This window comes from Oncorhynchus mykiss, chromosome 12, assembly GCF_057628025.1.
Source record: "Oncorhynchus mykiss isolate SJ-2025 chromosome 12, ASM5762802v1, whole genome shotgun sequence".
Classification (NCBI taxonomy): domain Eukaryota; kingdom Metazoa; phylum Chordata; class Actinopteri; order Salmoniformes; family Salmonidae; genus Oncorhynchus; species Oncorhynchus mykiss.
The window spans coordinates 42881702-42903057 of NC_143033.1; the positions used below are offsets into that span (position 1 = coordinate 42881702).

At 43.3% G+C, this 21356-nt stretch overlaps 1 protein-coding gene across 3 annotated transcripts in view; it reads left to right on the forward strand.

Moving 5' to 3' along the window:
* robo3 (roundabout, axon guidance receptor, homolog 3 (Drosophila)) overlaps nt 1–21356 on the forward strand; it is a 129542-nt gene that overhangs the window by 14009 nt on the left and 94177 nt on the right. For all 3 annotated transcript variants that reach the window (XM_090192527.1, XM_090192529.1, XM_090192528.1), the window contains exon 2: nt 9583–9909. In XM_090192527.1, the coding sequence (XP_090048653.1) occupies nt 9583–9909 (327 nt within the window). The remainder of the gene's footprint in view (nt 1–9582; nt 9910–21356) is intronic.

Consider the following 21356-nt stretch of genomic DNA (forward strand, 5'->3'; position numbering starts at 1 on the left):
GCCCTGAGTGCCACATCCAAAAATATATACACAGAATACACCTCACATGACCATGACGCATGGTGGCTGTGGAAACAATTCAAAACCGTGCGATACAAAAGGCAACTTTGCGCACAGTAAATAGTCATAAATCATAGAGGTACATACGGTTATCAGGATTATATACAGGTACATACGGTTATCAGGATTATATACAGGTATATACGGTTATCAGGATTATATACAGGTACATACAAATTGGGCTGAGTAAAAACCTAGATAACAGTAAAAAATATTAGGCCTATAGTGTTTGGCCATATTTGAATGACATTACTTCTTTGAGTTGACTCCTTAGAATACATCAAGACAAGGTTGAATATGATCTTTGTGCCATTTGTGGGAGGTTGCGCTAAATTGCTAGCCTCTCTTTTTATATCTCGAACAACGTTAGCCCTGTGACCTTACATGCAAATTACTTTTCCCTCTAGGCCTATCTTTCATCAGAATGTCGGACAAGTGAGTACTTAAGTGATTTGGGGAGTTGGGTGATGTGCAGATTAAGTTTTCTTCCCCAGAGAAGTAGATCAATCTGTTTAGCTGCTAAAAGCCCACTCGGACAGACATGATGAAATACATAGTGGAGGGAGTTGGCAGGGAGATAGAATCCACTCTGGATGCTGGCACACTCTCTTGTTTCAGACGACAAGGTCAGACCAACCCACTTGTTAACCTGAAGATGAGGAACGCGAGATGCCTCAGCAGTTTTTCATTCTCCATTATAGAATGACATTTGAAATCTGATCAAGACTCTGTTCCCTCCCTCTCTCCCACTCTCCCATGCAAGACAACGCTGCAGTATTCTCTTAGGCTTAGATCAACTCCCCAGCTTAAATAGGTCTAAGTCTAAGAGATTTGGGATGAAGTCACGCTGTTTCCGACTGTCCAGCAAACTGGGAATATTCCCAGAACATTAGCTAAGATTCCCATTAAGTTCTAGTTAGGGTTTTATCTAACATTAGGATTAGGATTTTTTTCTTCTTTTTTTTTAGATGAAATATCCTTGGAATGTTTTAACATTCACAAAAATGTTGTGCACAACATCTGTAACAACCAGCACAGAACATTCCCCCAAAAGTTTGTGTTTTTATATAAAACATTTCCCTGACGTTGCAAGAATGTTCCTGTAACACATTTTGGCTGTTCTTTAATGGTTCCGAGAATGTTTCATTAGGTTGTGGGGACAGAGTGGGTACATTACAAGAGCTAGGTTCCCAAAACACGCTCAGTTGTGATGACGTTCATACAACGAATGGAGGTGCACAGAACATTTCAAAAACATGTTCTATTTAAGTTTTTCCAAAACATTCTCAGCATGCCAATTAGAATACATTCCCATTATGTTTCTCTCCAGATTTAATGGAAAATTGCATTTGAGGAGTGTGTTGTAAGGGATATAGAGAGACACAGCATATTTTCATTCATATGACATTTTAACAGCATTTAATCATACAAACACAACCATCTTCTTTTTACACTTCATAAGTTGACAATTTGCACATCTGGTGTTTGAACCTGCAATATTTGGTTCCCAAGCCAGGTCTTTCATCCTCTGTGCCACCAGGGAAACTCTCTTCCATTGTATTTTTTTTCAGTATCAGGAATATGTTCTTGTATTTTTCTGAGCGCCTCCATTCATTGAATGAATGTCATCACAACTGAGCATATTTTGTGGTTTGGGAAACTATCTCTTGTAATGTACCCACACTGTTCCCACAACCTAATTACATGTTCTGTGAACCTTTAACGAACTCGGAAAGGCTGTTCTGGGAATGTTCTTGCAACATCAGGCAGATGTTTTTTGCACCCTAAAATAAACATTGTAGCATCATCCGCATAACTGGACAGTTTTTGTGTTTTGACAACATTTCTTTTCTGATGTCCCCACAATTTTCTCACCAGACTGTTCCCACAACCTAATGAAACATTCAGGGAACCTTTAAAGAACAGATGAAATGCGTTCTTGCAACATCAGGAGAATGTGTTATACAAGCATTCTGTAATCGTCACTGCGACTGGACAGTTTTTGTGTTATGAGAACATTTGCCGTGGCCTATCAAATGTTCTGGGAACCTTTACATAACTGATTTTAGTTTGCTGGGTGTGTATTAGCACACTCTCACTCTAATAACATTGACACAGTCCTGATGTTTTGGGCTCACCCTGATGCTGATCGTGCCCCATCGGGGTCATTTTGTGCTTAGCTTAGCGTTTGTCCCTGTCATTTTAAGTCTGACTCGACAAGCATGTAAGACTCAAATTCACTCTCATCCTTTGCGTCTAATCAGTCACTATAGCTTGCTGTGGATTCTTAGTGGGGATGACCATGTTGTATAGCATCTACTCATGAGGCTATTTGTATATATTTTTTGAGGGTTTGCAGCAACCATAGTGTGATATCAGAGCAGACTTTGGAATGATTTGATAAACATCTGTTCCTTTATACACTCAAAGAACACCCCATCACGGTTGACATCTCCACAGTGTCACCCTCCCAGAGTGCAAAGAACCTTGGTGTGACCCTGGACAACACCCTGTCGTTCCCTGCAAACATCAAAGCAGTGACCCACTCCTGTAGGTTCATGCTCTACTACATCCGTAGAGTACGACCCTACTTCACACAGTTAGTGGCGCAGGTCCTAATCCAGGCACATGTTCTCTCCTGTCTGCACTACTGCAACTCGCTGTTGGCTGTGCTCCCCGCTTGTGCCATCAAGCCCATGCAACTTATCCAGAACACAGCAGCCCGCCTGGTTTTCAACCTTCCCAAGTTCTCCCTTGTCACCCCGCTCCTCAACACACTCCACTGGCTTCCAGTCGAAGCTCGCATCCACTACAAGACCAATGTGCTTACCTACGGAACAGCAAGAGGAACTGCCTTCCCTACCTACAAGCTATGCTCAAACCCTACACCCCAACCCGAGCACTCCGTTCTGCCACCTCAGGTCTCTTGACCCTCCCACCCCTACGAGAGGGCAGATCCCGCTCAGCCCAGTCCAAGCTCTTCTCTGTCCTGGCACCCCAATGGTGGAACCAGCTTCTCCCTGAAGCTAGGACAGCAGAGTCCCTGCCCATCTTCCCAAAAACATCTGAAACCCTACCTCTTCAAACAATATCTTAAATAATCCTCCTCCTCACCTTTAAAAACACAACCAGCACTCGCACTTTACCATCCCCACCCCTTCTAGCTCTGACTCTACTGACAGCTAGGTTATTGAGGAAAAATCTACTTTCTATGCCTGTGATATGTGGTTGTCCCACCTAGCTATCTGAAGTTGAATGCCCGCTCTGGATAAGAGCATCTGCTAAATGACTAAAATGTAAATAAAATAATCCTTGTATCCGTTAAAGACAAAACTGCTCATCACTGTCTTACAGTACATTCAATTCCCAAATGCTTCTGCTCAGGTTAATCTAGGATACCCAGTAACTATAGACATGTGTGTGCCTTTGGAGAAGAGACATTACAGTGTCAACACAACACAACCACACTCTTGTGTCTTGAGCTGCCCCCTATTTACATGTTCAGGTTTGTGGAATTTGGACTGGCATTCAACAGCTTTTTTACAGACACTGTCATTCCTATCTGATAAAAGGCTGAGAAGCTCAGCTCCATGGTTTCATGAGCTCACATTAAGCTTCGAAGCCGATGCTCTCTTGTCCCTGTAAACCACAGCCAGGTGGTAATAAGTCCATAGAAAGCCTAGGTATGGCAGTTACTCTCTCTCCGGTCAGTCAAGTATAGGCCTATTTTCTGATTGTCTACGGTCCTCTCCCAATTTTTCAAGTTGTAATTGGAGAAGTCGTTCAATGTTGAGGTCACCTTGCCATTTGAACACCTCTCTTTAATAACATTGAGCTTCATCTCTTGGCCTTTAGACGTTTGCATTTCTAAACATTTGCCTAATATTTTTCTCCATTTCTAGTTATGCAAACCCAAACATGACATTTACCTCAATCTCAGGCAATGGTATCTTCTCTTTTAAAAACCTTTGCATAACATCTACAGTTGAAGTTGGAGGTTTACATACACTTAGGTTGGAGTCATTTAAAACTTGTTTTTCAACCACTCCACAAATGTATTTTTAAGAAACTATAGTTTTGGCATGTCGGTTAGGACATCTACTTTGTGCATGACACAAGTCATTTTTCCAACAATTGTTTACAGACAGATTATTTCCAGTGTGTCAGAAGTTTACATACACTAAATTGACTGTGCCTTTAAACAGCTTGGAAAATTCCAGAAAATTAAGTCATGACTTTAGAAGCTTCTGACAGGCTAATTGACATCATTTGTGTGATTACTACCTCTGAGGGTTTAGAGCTTGAGGTAGTCACTTCAAGTACTTGAGAGCATGGCTAGACGGTACACTGTCCTTCTCTCAGCACATATCATAGTTGCAGGCTAAGGTTAAATCTAGACTAGGTTTCCTCTATCGTAATCGCTCCTCTTTCATCCCAGCTGCCAAACTAACCCTGATTCAGATGACAATCCTACCAATGCTAGATTACGGAAACATAATTTATAGATCGGCAGGTAAGGGTGCTCTCCAGCGGCTAGATGTTCTTTACCATTCAGCCATCCAATTTGCCACCAATGGTCCTTATAGGACACATCACTGCACTCTGTACTCTTTAAACTGGTCATCTCTGTATACCCGTCACAAGACCCATTGGATGAAGCTTATTTTTAAAACCCTGTTAGGCCTCACTCCCCCTATCTGAGATACCTACTGCAGCCCTCATCCTCCACATACAACACCCGTTCTGCCAGTCACATTCTGTTAAAGGTCCCCATAGCACACACATCCCTGGGTCGCTCGTCCTTTCAGATCACTGCAGCTGGCGACTGGAACGAGCTGCAACAAACACTCAAACTGGACAGTTTTATCTCCGTCTCTTCATTCAAAGACCCAATCATGGACACTCTTACTGACAGTTGTGGCTGCTTTGTGTGATGTATTGTTGTCTCTAACTTCTTGCCCTTTGTGCTGTTGTCTGTGCCCTATAATGATTGTACCATGTTTTGTGCTGCTACCATGTTGTGCTGTGTTGTCATGTGTTGCTGCCATGCTATGTTGTTGTCTTAGGTCTCTCTTTATGTAGTGTCGTGGTGTCTCTCATCTTCTCTTGCGTGTTTTGTCATATTTTATTTGTATTTTTAATGCCAGGCCCCCGTCCTCGCAGGAGGCCTTTTGCCTTTTGGTAGGCCGTCATTGTAAATAAGAATTTGTTCTTAATTAACTGACTTGCCTAGTTAAAAAAAAGGTTTGATACAAAATAAATGACGGAGGCAGTATGCAAGCATTAAGCAGCCAGTTCGAGAGTTTGCTTTGAAAGGCCTATCATTCTGTATGGTAAAGGCCCATGATACACTGAGATGTTAGTCACACACTGCAGGTCAAGCTATCGCATGAAAATTGATGTTTTACATCTGACTCGAAATTCCTTCAAAAGTCCATCTACCACCATTTCCTTTACATCAAGAGTCCACACGTTCCTTCTATAAGAAGATAATTGGTTTGAGTGAGGGTCCATCACTCAATACAATAGTCTGTATCTCCTCCATCAACTAAATGCCTTCTACCTTTGACTTGTTAATCCTATAACCCTGGAGTATTCGACCGTGGAGGGAAAGGCATTTGCCGCCCTCTTATCAGTTGTTATCAGACACGGTTGGAACCCACATTTTCACACCTGGCCCTGTGGAGAACTCTTGAGAGCCCCATCTTCCATCTTGGTTTGCCGACAAAAAAAAACTTTTGGCGTCCCTAACTGTTGTGAAATAAAAAACAACAACAAAGTCATCAAAACCGTAATAATTGGCATCGGTGCATCTCAGTAATTATTCAGACAAATATCGGGAGAGATATGTGTCATCTCCCTGTGTCATCCCTAAAAGGACTCTCTGTGGAAAATTCCTTCTCGCCCAACAGTGCTAGTCTTTGCGCCGTTGTTGTTATTCATCCATAATTGTCTCGCCAACACACTGTCAATCAAATTGGGAGAAAGAGAGGGAAGCAATTTCAAAGCACTCCAGCAACAAAACCTGCTGCATGGAATGACCTTTTCTCTGTCTGTCTGTCTGTCTATCTCTCTGTCTCTGTATATCTCTCTGTCTCTCTGTCTCTCTGTCTCTGTATATCTCTCTCTCTGTCTCTGTATATCTCTCTCTCTGTCTCTGTATATCTCTCTCTCTATCTCTCTGTCTCTGTATATCTCTCTGTATATCTCTCTGTCTCTCTCTCTGTCTCTGTATATCTCTCCGTCTCTCTCTCTGTCTCTGTATATCTCTCTCTCGCTCTCTCTGTGTCTCTCTCTGTCTCTCACTCTCTCTCTTATGCAAAACAAAACCATCGGCAGTCCCCCCACATTCCTTTCTGTGAATTTCTAAAAACCCGGGACACTTTAATTTATTGATACGTTTCATGCGTCTCCCCTCTGAGCCGGAGATGCATTTTGTTTGATAGTTGAATTTAGAGCATGTAATTTCTCAGCCATCAAGTTGATATGAATGCAGAATAGTGACACATGTGGAGAACATTACTCAACTTGTCTTCGTTTTCTCAGAACTGACAGTTTGAATGATGAAAATGTGTTTTTCACGTGTTGTTGACGTGTTTGAGTGTCGACTGTTAGGGGAGCAAAAATTGAATGTGTGGGTTGTTGACTTGTTTATTCTGTTGTGTGCCGCCCACTCAGCCCTTGTGTGGAGTGTCTCTACTGTAAAAAGAGGCCATGTTCGAGGGCTTGGTGGAGCTCACAGGGAAATGAACCCTCTCCTTTTACCACATTGTGATTAGCACCAACCCTCTCCCAACCTCCCCTGTAGGCGAGTGCACGCTCAAGGAGCTGTTTCCCCTCTCCCACTTTAGCCTAGTTACTGACAACATTCTCTATTACAGTAATACTTAACCCCCTATCCCTCCACTAGGGGCTAAAATGAATCAAGTCAAGTCATACAACAGAGTAGAGGTCTTCGCCGGTCCAAAAAGTTGGATCCGTTCCGAAATGGATCCGTGGCTTTTCTACCTGCATAAATATGTATGTTTTTTAAACGAGACCCATTCCAAATGGATCCGAGGACAGTGAGACCCGTTTCGAAAGGTGGAAAACAGACCCAAATCTGAAAGTAGAAATAGAGAGAGAAAGAAACCTCCAACTGGGCTTTGCCAGCGCCACCAATAAACAAGCAACAGGATTGTGTCGAGGCACAGATCTGGGGAAGGGTACCAAAACCTTTCTGCAGCATTGAAGGTCCCCAAGAACACAGTGGCCTCCATCATTCTTAAATGGAAGAAGTTTGGAACCACCAATACTCTTCCTAGAGCTAGCTGCACAGCCAAACTGAGCAATCGGCAGGGGGGGGGCATGGTCAGGCAGGTGACCAAGAACCCGATGGTCACTCTGACAGAGCTCCAGTATTCCTCTGTGGAGAACCTTCCAGAAGGACAACCATCTCTGTAACACTCCATCAATCAGGCCAGACATAAGCCACTCCACAGTAAAAGGCACATGACAGCCCGCTTGGAGTTTGCCAAAAGGCACCTAAAGGACTCTCAGACATGAGAAACAAGATTCTCTGGTCTGATGACACCAAGATTGAACTCTTTGGCCTGAATGCCAAGCGTCACGTCTGGAGGAAACCTGGCACCATCTCTACGGTGAAGCATGCTGGTGGCACCATGATGATTTTCAGTGGCAGGGACTGCTGGTTAGGAATGAGGGAAAGATGAACAGAGCAAAGTACAGAGAGATCTTTGTTGAAAACCTGCTTCAGAGCGCTCAGGACCTCAGACTGGGGCAAAGGTTCACCATCCAACAGGACAACTACACTAAGCACACAGCCAAGACTATGCAGGAGTGGCATCGGGACAAGTCTCTGAATGTCCTTGAGTGGCCCAAACAAAGCTGGACTTGAACCTGATCGAAATTCAACTCCCCAAATACAGGTGGGCCAAGCTTGTAGTGTCGTACCCAAGAAGACTTGAGGCTGTAATCACTGCCAAAGGTGCTTCAACAAAGTACTGAGTAAAGGGTCTGAATACTTACGTAAATGTAATATTTCAGGGTTTTTTCCTAATAGATCTGCAAAAATGTCTAAAAAAACTGTTTTTGCTTTGTCATTATGGGGTGTTGTGTGTAGATTGATGAGGGGGAAAAATATTTAATCATTTTTAAAACAAGGCTGTGATGTAAAAAGATGTGGAAAAAGTCAAGGGGTCTGAATTCTCAGGGGAGCTTAGGGTGCACCCCCTGATAAATCCCCCAAATATATGTACATTTCACAAGACCTTTATTACTCCAGTATGAGTGCAGAAAAATACCCTTCAGCAGAGCAGAGAAAAATACTCCTCAGCCAGTTTGCACTGCCTTCATAGGCCTGCAGTAGCTAAGCCTAATAATAGCCATACCACACCAAACCTTCATTAAAGTTGCTTATCTTTTAGGGTAATATCAACAAAAAAAATTACATCAGGTTATTATATTGCAGCATTAAATTAAGTTTTGCATCTTGCCCTCTTTGGTTTTTCCTTTTCATGGTTTGAGTGTGAGTAGCATAGTAGGCCTTCCGGTAATTGTATTATATTGTGGCAACACAACATTCCAGCTGGAACTTCATTTGGCCAATAAAAATGGCTCAATGAAACCTTAAAAAAAGTTTTGAACAGTCTAGGCCTATATTGCAGCTATTACCAACAAAGATGATTATCTACTGTAGGCCTACCCAACCAATGACAGCAATAGGCTAATGCTATTTATATTACAACAGGCCTACTTTTAACCTTAAACTAAACGGAGCACCAAATTTAAAAGACACAACTGAATTTAGTCAATTAAATTTCTCAACAAAATGAAACAAAACACTTTTGGCATAGGATATTTAAATAACAGTTTTACATTATTACATAGGCCTATAATAATAATAATTATAATAATAATTTACAATGATGATAATAATTACTAAACAATTGATAATAAATACGAAAATAAATAAATGAAAAGGTAGAAAATTGGCCGTGGCAATTTGGCCGTGGCAATGTTTTTCTCCTCTTTGTCCACTACAATATAAACATTTGTCCCCAAAGGCATTAACCTTGTCAGATACTTTTCACTATACTCTTTCTCCTCCAACTTTTGTTATACTTCAATGAAAAACTACTCCATGATCGCAATCAACAGTAGCCTAGGCCAGGGCTCCTTTTACTCTCTCTCTTCTCTCTCTCCTCAGCAGCAGGTGCATGTGAGGTGAGCAGCCAGAACCAGTTTCAGCTGGACATAAGCTATACGTTTTATTGAATTGTAATTGCTCAGTTCTCATCCTACTAACACTAAATTAACAGAGGACAGGTCCAATTGGGTTCAGTCGGTAAATCAATTTTAATTGCACATATCCGAGACCCAATTATATCAGACCCCAATCCAGATCCAAGACAAAAGTCTGGATCTGTTCTGGGTCAGGTCTCGGAATTTTGGGTCTGTTGAAACCGTCAAGACCTCTACAACAGAGTACACTTAATTCTTTACCCGCTCTCTCTATTCCAGGATCCCGACCCAGGTTGGAGGATGCCCCTCCGCGAATCGTGGAGCACCCCTCTGACCTGATCGTGTCCAAGGGCGAGCCGGCCACCCTCAACTGCAAGGCAGAGGGGCGTCCTAGCCCCATGGTGGAGTGGTACAAAGATGGCGAACGAGTGGAGACGGATAGGGAAGATCCGCGCTCCCACCGTATGCTGCTGCCCAGCGGCTCCCTGTTCTTTCTGCGTATCGTCCATGGTCGACGGAGCAAACCCGACGAGGGGGTCTATGTGTGCGTGGCACGCAACTACCTAGGCGAGGCCGTCAGTCGCAACGCGTCACTGGAAGTGGCAAGTAAGTGCCTTGGCCATTTTGGCTTTTGAGGATAGAGAGGTGTGTTTGAGCCAAGTTGGCAGAAATTGATAAAGTATAGCACTGCATAGCATTGACAGAGAGGAGAGGCAATCCTTAGCACAAGCAAAATGTAACAACTGTCACTGGAAAGTGAAGATAGAACAGCCAACAAGTGGCTGTTTCCAGGTAACAGATGTTAGCTCCTGAAATCATGACACACACACACACATTCGCGCCACCCAGACACAAGCATGCGCGGACACACACACACACACACACACACACACACACACACACACACACACACACACACACACACACACACATCACACACTATAGAAAACCCTGTGAGAATGGCAGCTTTTCACAACAGGGCACTGCTGCAATCTGCTCTGCTCAAATAAAACGTGGACGGCCAATTTGATTTCACTATTAGATTAGCCGATGCGCTATTGCATTAGGATTTCATTATGTAATTCCGTTTGATAACACAACGGGTAATTTGCGTATTTCAGTATTTTTTGTTGTTGCTGTTTTATGAATAGTTTTCCCTGATATGAGTTGAGGATAGTTTCTTGGTTTGTATTGGTTGCCTGGTTTTCAGTGCTTTAGAATGAAGCCTGGTAGGCTACAGTTACCCCATTCCTTTTTCAAGAGCTGCCATTTGCTCACTCTTTCTTATCCGACAAACTGTTTGTATACAGCAGGGCTCTTCAACCCTGTTCTGGAGAGCTACTGTCCAGGACGTTTTCACTCCAACCCCAATCTAGCAATCTGATTCTAATAATTAGCTGGTTACTAAGCTGAATCAGGTTAGTTACAACTGGGGTTGGAGCGAAAACTAACAGAAGGCTAGCTCTCCAGGAACAGGGTTGGAGAGCCCCAGTAAACAGCAATGTACACAATTCAATTATTGTGAAGGCCGTCTTTGCCCCATGACAGACTGTCCCTCAAAACAGGAGGGAGCAGTGAAAGTCAAATGCTTTCAACCCTCCTTTTATGGAGCTTAGCCCTGGCCAATATCGTTCACCCTAAAACTCCCAACCATCTCAGAGGAGAGTGGTTCCTCTCTGGGCGACCCCAACCACGAGACAGCCCTGGGGCCAATGCTCCGGAAGTAAGATGTGCACGCACGCAAACACACACACACACACACACACACACACAAACACACACACACACACACACACACACACACACACACACACACACACACACACACACACACACACACACCGCTCCTCCAGAAAATGTATTTGGAGGTTTTAAGGGATTAGGAAGGGGGTTACTTGGCAGATAAGGGTGTCTGAGTTGCCCTCCTCCCCTCTTCAAATGGCCAAGCTGCTACAGGGCACGCTCTCCTCAGGCAGCTCCAGGCTGGCTGCCCTCTGTTATTAATCCGATGGGTCAGGGCCAATATGGGAAATGGTGCTCCATAACTGCTTCACGCTCCACACTGAGCAATTTCCAACCTCACGTCCAGCTAAGAGCAGAAATACAGGCCCCGGCCTGTAGAGTTCAGCAGATTATGACATATTTTCTTGCCAGGTGTACCAATCAGTGGTTCCAAAGCAATTTGTATCCGTTGATGCATTTTCTCTGTTGCCCTCTTCAAGAGATCTTTGAGAAATCTTTTTTTTTTTTTTGCTCGTAATTGGACGAGTGGCAATTGCCTGTTTTCTTTCACTCTGATCGTGAAAGCACCCGTTTCGATAAAACTTTTCGGTTACAACTGGCTTTGCCAGTCTGAAAGTCAACTACCTGAGGTAGTTCTCCAAGTATCTGGTCTCCAGGGATCAGCTATGTCAAATGCCTTTGTGTGCCAATGTGTTTCCACTTAAAGTGCCCACTGGTACTGTGCTAGAAGATATGGTCTTCTCTCTCTTTGAAGCCCTTCAGGAGTAGATCTCTCTGAGCTAGTCTGTTTCTGAGTTGCCCTGTCTCTTAATTAGTCTCTGAGTTGGTTAGTCTAGGAGTTGATCTCTCTGGATCGGTCTGTTTTTTGAGTTTAGACTGTTTGAGCCCTCCTGTGTGTCCAGGCTTAACTAATGGAATCAATGTGCCTGCTGCCAGGCTTGTGGGGGCTGAGGAAAGGGCAGAGGACAGGACTATGTCCAGGGGGGCTAAACACAAAAGGAGGGGTCAGATGGCCAAGGTGAGGCCAGGACCCTCTGGCTGGTCCCTCTGGTCCCCCTTCCGTCTGGTGGTCAATGAGCTGGGCCCACCGGCCAAACCTGTCCTCCTCAGAGGATCATGAATTAATAAGACCAGACTGGGGCTAATGAGACTGAGGCCCGTGCTGGTGGCCTGTGGCCAGTGGTGTGTGTGTGTGTGTGTCTGGAGAGGATGGGGGTCAAGAGGACATGACAACAGGTGGTGTGAGGAACTGTCCCCCCCACCACACACATACTACCCCTGCCCCCATGCTAATGAATGCTGGGGCATCTGCAGGGCCATTGTGTGTCCTGGGTTACAGAAGAAGCATCCAGGTTTACAATAGAACAATAAAATCCCACTCCGACCATTGTGACTAATCAAGCTCCATTATCTCTCATGGATACAGATCACTATCTGCGCGGGCTATACCACCACACTGTTAAATGCACCAGACCCTCCTACTGACCTCGACCGTCTGTCAGATTCTGTTAGTTCCCAAACTGTTAGGCAAGTGTAGGAGTATTAGGCAAGATGTATTTCCTAGATGTGCGAGGTCGATTATTACGCGTTGAATCGGAGTCCTGTAACCGGGTTATACTGTGATTACAGAATTCCTTCGATTTGTTCAGGTTATCTCAGAAGCATGTTGTTTGGAAATGAGTTGCAGTTGTGAAAATAGATCAACTCCCATTCTTGTCCCCAAGGGAACTCGTGTGGGGTCAGGCTCGGTGAATATGGTGCTGTTTATAGTTCTACTGACGGCTGCTTTATTATTCCATTTATTTTGTTGTGTTGTCCTCTTCCCCAGGAGCCCGCTGCCTGCCAGCCGAGAGGCCGTTTCAAAGTCAAGTTTTCGCTTAATTGACTCTGGGAACTTTTCATTGACAGACGCATTACACTTTGGGCGTTCAATATGGCCTTTGCCTAACGATAGAACAATACCGTATGCTGTTGTATTAAAAGCACATTTCAAGGGGATTTAGCTGCGTTTGACCCTGCGCAAATGACCGAGCAAACAGACGTTTAAACTCTCTATTGATTTCTACAATATGTTTTTTTTTATGAATTCTCTGAGCTGAAATTCACCTTAAGATGACCACCGCTCCAGAGTTGGAAAGGTCAGAGAAGAGCTTAAGTCATTCGACTGGATCTAAATGGATTTGTCACAGATCCATCTGGTTTGGAGTTTGTTGACGTGGGGGAAACGGGTGTAGTTGAACTCGCCATCCCCCCTTTCTGTGCCATGCTAGAGGGAGTTGTTTGGGAGTCTTCATGTGCAAGGCACATTAATGGGCACAGGGTTAACAGCGATCAGCACATTTGATGAGAACTGGGCACTGCAGTGGGCAGAGGGTCAGTAGAAAGTACACCTTTGCCATCTGTTCCTGGGCCAAGTGTTCATTGGAAGCCATCACGCTGCCCAGAAGGTGCCCATATGTCATGACTGGACTGAGACAGCAGGATGCTCATCCACTGACGCAGTGGTCTTGACCGTTTCCGAGATGAAACTGAAGTGTCAGAGATGACTAGCCTGCCAGTCTATCTCAGCTGCAACCAACAACAACTACATGATGCACAAAGTCAGGAGAGCCTAGCATAACTTATACAGCGAACTAAGGAAGTTGGCATCACCCAGGGGAATTGAATAGCATACAGATGTAGAATCTTAATTTGATCCAGTTTGCTAAAGCAGGAAAATAATCCTGCAGCAACAGGAAATGTGAATTTTTGTAGGGGTTGATCCATTTTTCAAAAGGAAATATCAAGTCTGAAATTTCAAAGTGGAAATTACAAACTTCAGAAGTTTTTTTTAAATATACTACTAGCTTTTAATTTCCTGCATTACAGGAATGTTCGCCTGTTCGCATTAAGATCCTACACCTGTAGGAACACACATAAACAGCCTCCTATTTAATCTGCCTCCTATCCTATCTCTATCCAATACACAAATGTGATGACATGTACCTCAATTTAGGGCTCCCGAGTGGCGCAGTGGTCTAAGGCACTGCATCTCAGTGCAAGAGGCATCATTACAGTCTCTGGTTTGAATCCAGGCTGTATCACATCCGGCCGTGATTGGGAGTCCCATAGGGCGGGCGCACAATTGGCCCAGCATCGTCCGGGTTTGGCCGGGGTAGAACACCATTGTAAATAATAAAACATTTCAGTAGTGTACAAAGGTGTCAATGACCCAACAGTGTAATTGGTTGGCATATTCTTTTAGATGCTAGAACGGTGCGGTGTCTGGCATTGTCACTGGCCTGGCTGTGTTTGCGTAAACGTCTATTCCAAATCCCCCGATGTGGCGGTTGGTCTGTCTGGGAGAAAGAAACTGCTATTTACCAACAATGGAGTGAATAAGCACATATACAATTATTGAAAACCGACCTGTTTCTTACCACCAACGTGGGCACCCAATATACAGATGTCGTATCTTAATTTCATCATCCTGTTGTTGCAGGAATTTTCCTGCATGGCAGGAGATGCAAACTGTAGTGTCCTCAAGGTTTAAAGTTTCTAATTTACACTTAAAAATTATTTATTGGCCCCAATGAAAAATGGATCAATCCCTACAAAAACATTATATTAATTATAATCCACATAATAATAATTCACATTTCCTGTGCTGCAGGATTATTTTTCTGCTATAGCAAACTGGCTCAAATTAAGATCCTATATCTGTAGCTTGCACTCTTGCTCACTGCCCAGTCCCAGTCCAGATTCTGCATTTCTGTCATGTCTCTCTGCTGTTGTGTGTGCGTGAGTCATTCTACAGACTATGTTCAGAACTAGTTTAACCCAGCGTTGGCTCCTGAGGGAAGGCGGATCTAGAAGTGTATGGGATTTGGCAAGCTGTCCCTCATTGAATGGTGGGCACCAAGAAAGCTTCCGAGCCCACACACATTCTTTGAGTAAACCTGCATGACGCATTTGATCTTTTTGCACGCCTTCCAACTTTAGATAACCAATTTAATTGAATATATTTTACAGTAAAGGCACAACAATATCAAGTTTCTCTTCTGGATACGGTACTACGAAAATACTAGATCTACCATTTTGGCTTTGGGAAACATGGTGGGATGTCACATTTTCTGAAAAGATTTAAGGGTGACTTAATAAATAAATAAAATAATTTAGTTCAATTAAGCGTTTTATGTTTTGTTTATGCGCATTTTATGGCAATGTTATTGTCATACAGCTTTTTGCAAATGGCTGAGACCTTTATATGTTTGGCATCTCATCAACTCTTTGTTCAACGACAGTGCCTCCGGGCTGCATTCTCACATAAACATCACACCGACTGAACCATTGTCCCCCTACACTTCTTTTACGCCATTTCCCCAGGCGGTGATGTATTTTTTAATGTTTTTATTTTAAAGCCATGAAACCCACTTAAATATATTGCTTGGGATTCCTCCTCTCTTAAACACCTTTTGAAACTTAATTTGAAATTACTTATCAGACTTTGATTAGTATTCTCAATTCTCATATCCTTGATGATTGTGAGAAGACTACTGTTGTGGTGGAGCAGCTTTTTTTGTTTTTGGTTTTCTCCAGATGGCTTGAGTACAGTAGACAAAGCAGAGAGGGCAGTGGGGGGAATTAGGGAGAATGGGGGCAACTGCCCCACTGGACAAAGGGGGTCCTCATGGCCCCATGCTCCCCTAACATAGGCCAAGGCAGACCATTACTAGATTAAAGTAATCCTCTTCCAGGGCAGACAATGTCTCTATTAGCTGGCCACACAGATTAGACCACCTCAGTAATGGATTTATTGTTGGGGGTATCTGCATACAAAAGGACTACGCTTGGGGGGCAAAAGGGGCAGGTCCCCCGCCCTCCTCCTCCCTCCGCTCTTTCCCCATACCCCCTCTCTTTGTTTTTGCCATTCAATTGTTTTGGGTCAGTCCTTCTATCCAGTGGTGAAGGGGTGTATACTCTACACACACACACACACACACACACACACACACACACACACACACACACACACACACACACACACACACACACACACACACACACACACACACACACACACACACACACACACACACACACACACACACACACACACACACACAGCCCCCAATGCATATTGCAGACACTGAAACACAAGCTGCTGACTCTTACATACACACACACACTTCACAGACATGACAGAGGCACTGAATAACAAGTGGACATAGTGTTTGTAATAACAGGCCTCCTGCTGTGAAGCTCCTTCTTCCTCTAACCTCTGCCAGTCTGAAGTGCTTGTTTTTGGTAAATAACGTTTTCCAAGGAGCCTTTCATCCAAGTTTTTGACGCAACATACTTCTGTCAGTCTGTTTGAACTGTCCTTCAAAGCTAAAATGACTGCATTTTTGAAGAAAGTATACTTTTCAAAGTCACTTAGCGTGCCTCGCAGAATGTATTCAACTGTAGAGGAGGCTGGGATGTACCTCTCAAGTTTAGCAGAAGTTAGTCACTATTATGCGACAGTTAGAATTTTAAATCGGCTGCTGATAATTTAGATAACTGCACCATTGTGTTGCACTGTACACCATTTACATTACAATTATTGAATGAAAAAAGAATGAATCATTGTTATTAATTTACAGTCTTGAATGAGTCATTTTCACAGCTTTTTATTTCCTTACAAACTGATGTCATTTAGACATTTTTAAAAGGTTCCAGTTTTTTAGGGGTTGAGTTATTGCATTTTCTCCCCGGTCCCTAAACGTCTTTGCTCCGTGAAAGAAACAGAGATGACGGAGACATATTTACCGATGTCAACAAGATTGAAGCATACATTCTATCGATTTATGACATTATTCTGGTGAGCAAGGGTTTATTTAGTCTTCTAGGACAACATATAATAACAGAAGAGAAGCTGCATGGTCCCCAGATCCTCAAAAGATTCTACAGCTGCACCATCAAGAGTATCCTGACCGGTTGCATCACAGTCTGGTATGGCAACTGCTCGGCATCTGACCGTAAGGCGCTACAGAGGGTAGTGCATGCGGCCCAGTACATCACTGGGGCCAAGCGTCCTGCCATCCAGGACCTATATAATAGGCGGTGTCAGAGGAAAGCCCATAAAATTGTCAGAGACTCTAGTCACCCAAGTCATAGACTGCTTTCTCTACGGCAAGCGGTACCGGAGCGCCAAGTCTAGGACAAAAAGACCCCTTAAAAGCTTCTACACCCAAGCCATAAGATTACTGAACAATTAACCCTGTTGTGTTTGTTTCATGTTAATTAATTCTGTGTTCCCGGTCCAAAATGACCGCCCCCATTATAGCTGATTTATAAATCCATAATAATACATATATTATCACCTAATGTTGTGTTAGATCTTTATATGAATGTACATTCTTGTGAACATTTCACGTTTGTCACTTCCATTTGCTATTTATGGCCTGTAGGCCTCATTGACCTGAGCTCATACAACTCGTTTTTGAGTGAAACATGCATAATGTATGGATTATTTTGACTATAACAAATACTCAGATGAAACATATTGTTCTATTTATCACAGACTACTTTGTGTCAACGTTTAACAAGGAGATTTGTTTTGAAACCATTGCAAAAATGTTAATAGTGATACTAAATAACATCTGTTGTGTTCCCGGTCAAAACTGACCGGTATGATTTTATTAGTAAAGAAAGGACATAGGCCCAAAACTACACATGAAAACTTTACCATATTACAAAATGAATGTCTGAACACATTAAAGAACAGCAGCAACAATAACAGTATTACTATCAATGACAAAAACATGTAAATGTTCACAATCTGTCAATCAATGGTGGTTACATTTTGTGTGTCCTCATGCACATGTTGGACAATACGTGGTGGTTGTTGTATGTGCCTGGACTTGGTTTATAGATGAGTGGCAGGCGCTCCACCCACTTGTGCCAAACCTCTCTGATCGCTGCCAGCTTGTTTTGTTGACAGTGGCCTGGTCTTGTATCACGGTTGTCAAAGCGAATCACCCGTGACAACACGTGAACTATCTGGAGTGACATAGTTGCATGAAAAATTGCCCAACCAGGCTCTGCATCCCATAAACTGGTGCTAGATTAGTTTCTGTACACACCAGCCAAAATCAAGAGACGCACGTATGCTTGGACGTCTGTCCGGTCTACCTCCTTCCAGTTGTCTTTGTAAACGCGTTTCCCCTCCAAGTTGGTCATGTTTATCACTATAGTTTCGATTGACTCTGTCAGGAATAGTTTTATGTCATCAACCCGGGATATGGCATATCACATTTGACCCTGGGGTCATCCTGATAATATTTTCAGCCGACAGCCAACCTCTCCTCTCAGGTGGGGATAAAGACCAGGACAAATTCCCATTCTTTGACAGGAATGTAACAGCAACCTCAGCAGGGCCCTCTTCCTCATCACTGGAATGTAACAGCAACCTCAGCAGGGCCCTCTTCCTCATCACTGGGTTGTTCCACATAGGTTGTCTCTCGGGTCTGGATCATATTCTGTGTGTCTTCAACTTCTGACACTTCCTCCTCTAATACATCTTCACTGTCAGTTTCCTGGCCTCTGTCCTCCTCACCAGTGTCATGATCAAAAATATGATCAAGAACCTCACATACAGTATATCGTTTGGTCATTGTTCTGCCACAGAATTAATTGTGCGCAAGGCCTCAAAAACGCTTTATATACCAGAGCTGCGATGAAAGTTACTATCATTGAAACAATGTTGTGATTGTTTGTGAGAATGCCAACAAGTGTGGTTCCCGTGGAGGAAAGATTCTATTGGGGAAAGGTCCCCGTGGGGGTTGCCATGGGAGCCAAGAAGGGGATGGAAGTGTGTGTGTGTGTGTGTGTGTGTGTGTGTGTGTGTGTGTGTGTGTGTGTGTGTGTGCGCTCAAACACATGCATGTGGGGGTCTGGGAGAAGAAGTGTGTCCATCTGATGAATGGGCATGTGCCTTAACCCAATTTTATACACTAATTGTAGTCTCACCCATTAAATTCTAATGACCGGGAACACCACAAGTGTACAAAATAAAACACCCCAAATCCTAATGTATTTTGTGTGTTCAGATGCCCTGTGTGGACAAAGTCATGGAACCTTATGACAATCAGATTAAATGAACTATATTTTTCAGAGAGAACACTTGCAAATCGGTCCAATTTGACCGGAACACAACAGGAGGTTTAACCAAATGGCCACCAAATTATTTACATTTACAACCCCCCCCCCCCCCTCCATTTGTTTTGTACACTGCTCTAATTCGCATTTTATGATCTTATCTATGCATAGTCACTTCCCCCCTACCTACAATTACAAATGACCTCAACTAACCTGTACCCCCACACATTGACTCATTATTTTATTTTATTACTTTTGTATTTTCTTAACTCTTCTTGAATTGCACTGTTGGTTAAGGGCTTGTAAGTAAGTAATTTCACAGTGACAAATAAAGTTTCACTTGATGTATCTAATTATAGACAAGTTGACTAACAAGTAGCCTATCAAATGTCGGAAATTATAAGCAGAAACATCTAAATCAGACAAAAACAATCCTGCACTCCCTGTCCAAAAGAATGTCCACCGTGTCTGACTGTACCTTACAGCGTATTTTCTATATTAGCGGGTAAGGGTCGGGTAAGGGCCACAGATTTTCATTTTATAACATACAGTGCATTCGGAAACTATTCAGACCCTTCTACTTTTTCCACATTTTGTTACTTTACAGCCTTATTCTAAAATGTATCAAATACATATTTTTATTCCTCAATCTACACACAATACCCCAAATTGCCAAAGCAAAGACAGGTTTTTAGAAATGTCTGCAAATGTATTAAAATACAAAACAGAAATACCTTATTTACATAAGTATTCAGAACCTTTGCTATGGGACTCGAAATTGAACTCATGTACATCCGGTTTCCATTGACCATCCTTGAGATGTTTCTACATCTCCATCATTCTTAAATGGAAGAAGTTTGGAACCACCAAGACTTTTCCTAGAGCTGGCCACCCAGCCAAACTGAGCAATCGGGGGAAAGGGCCATGGTCAGGGAGGTGACCAAGATCCCGATGGTCACTCTGAAGGAGCTCCAGAGTTCCTCTGTGGAGATGGGAGAATCTTCCAGAAGGACAACCATCTCTGCAGCACTCCACCAATCAGGCTTTGTGGTAGTGGCCAAACAGAAGCCACTCCTCTGTAAAAGGCACATGAGTTTGCCAAAAGGCACCTAAAGACTCTCAGACCATGAGAAACAAGATTCTCTGGTCTGATGAAACCAAGATTGAACTCTTTGACCTGAATGCCAAGCGTAACGTCAGGAGGAAACCTGGCACCATCCCCTACGGTGGAGCATGGTGGTTGCAGCATCATGCTGTCTGGATGTTTTTCAGCTACAGGGACTGGGAGACTATTCAGGATCAATGGAAATATAAACAGAGCAAAGCACAGAGAGATCCTTGATGCAAACCTGCTCCAGAGCGATCAGGACCTTAGACTGGTGCAAAGGTTCACCTTCCAACAGGACAACAACCCTAAGCATGCAGCCAAGACAACTCAGGAGTAGCTTCGAGCAAGTCCTTGTCCTTGAGTTGCCCAGTCAGAGCCCGAACTTAAACACGATCAAACATCTCTGGAAAGACCTGAAATTAGCTGTGCCGCAACACTCCCCATCAAACCTGACAGAGCTTGAGAGGATCTGCATCGAAAAGTGGGAGAAACTCCCTAAATACAGGTGTGCCAAGCTTGTATCGTCATACCCAAGAAGACTCGAGGCTGTAATCGCTGCCAAAGCTGCTTCAACAAAGTAGTGAGTAAAGGGTCTGAATACTTATGTAAATGTGATATTTCAGCTTTAAAAAAAAATAATCTAAAACCAGTTTTTGCTTTGTCATTATGAAGTATTGTGTGTAGATTGATTAGGGGAAAAAAATGATTTCATGCATTTTAGAATAAGGCTGTAACGTAGCAAAATGTGGAAAAAGTCAAGGGGTCTGAATACTTTCCAAATGCACTGTATAGTCGGGCGGTTGCGGACGGGTTATTAGCAATTGCTGACGGGTGAACAAACAGCTGCACCCTTTATTGTTTACCACTTTTCCCATGTGTTTTTTTCCTTTAGACTCCATGAAATGATTACCTCTTCCTAAATATTTGGTCAAATTATTCATTTTGTGTATGGTTTCCTAGAAACAAGCGTGGCACAACTTACCCCACCCTCCCCTAGTTATTTAGGTAACAGCTAGCCCTTTGTTGGTGCTGTTCACGAGACATAGCATGCATCCCAAGTGGCACCCTATTTCCTTATAGT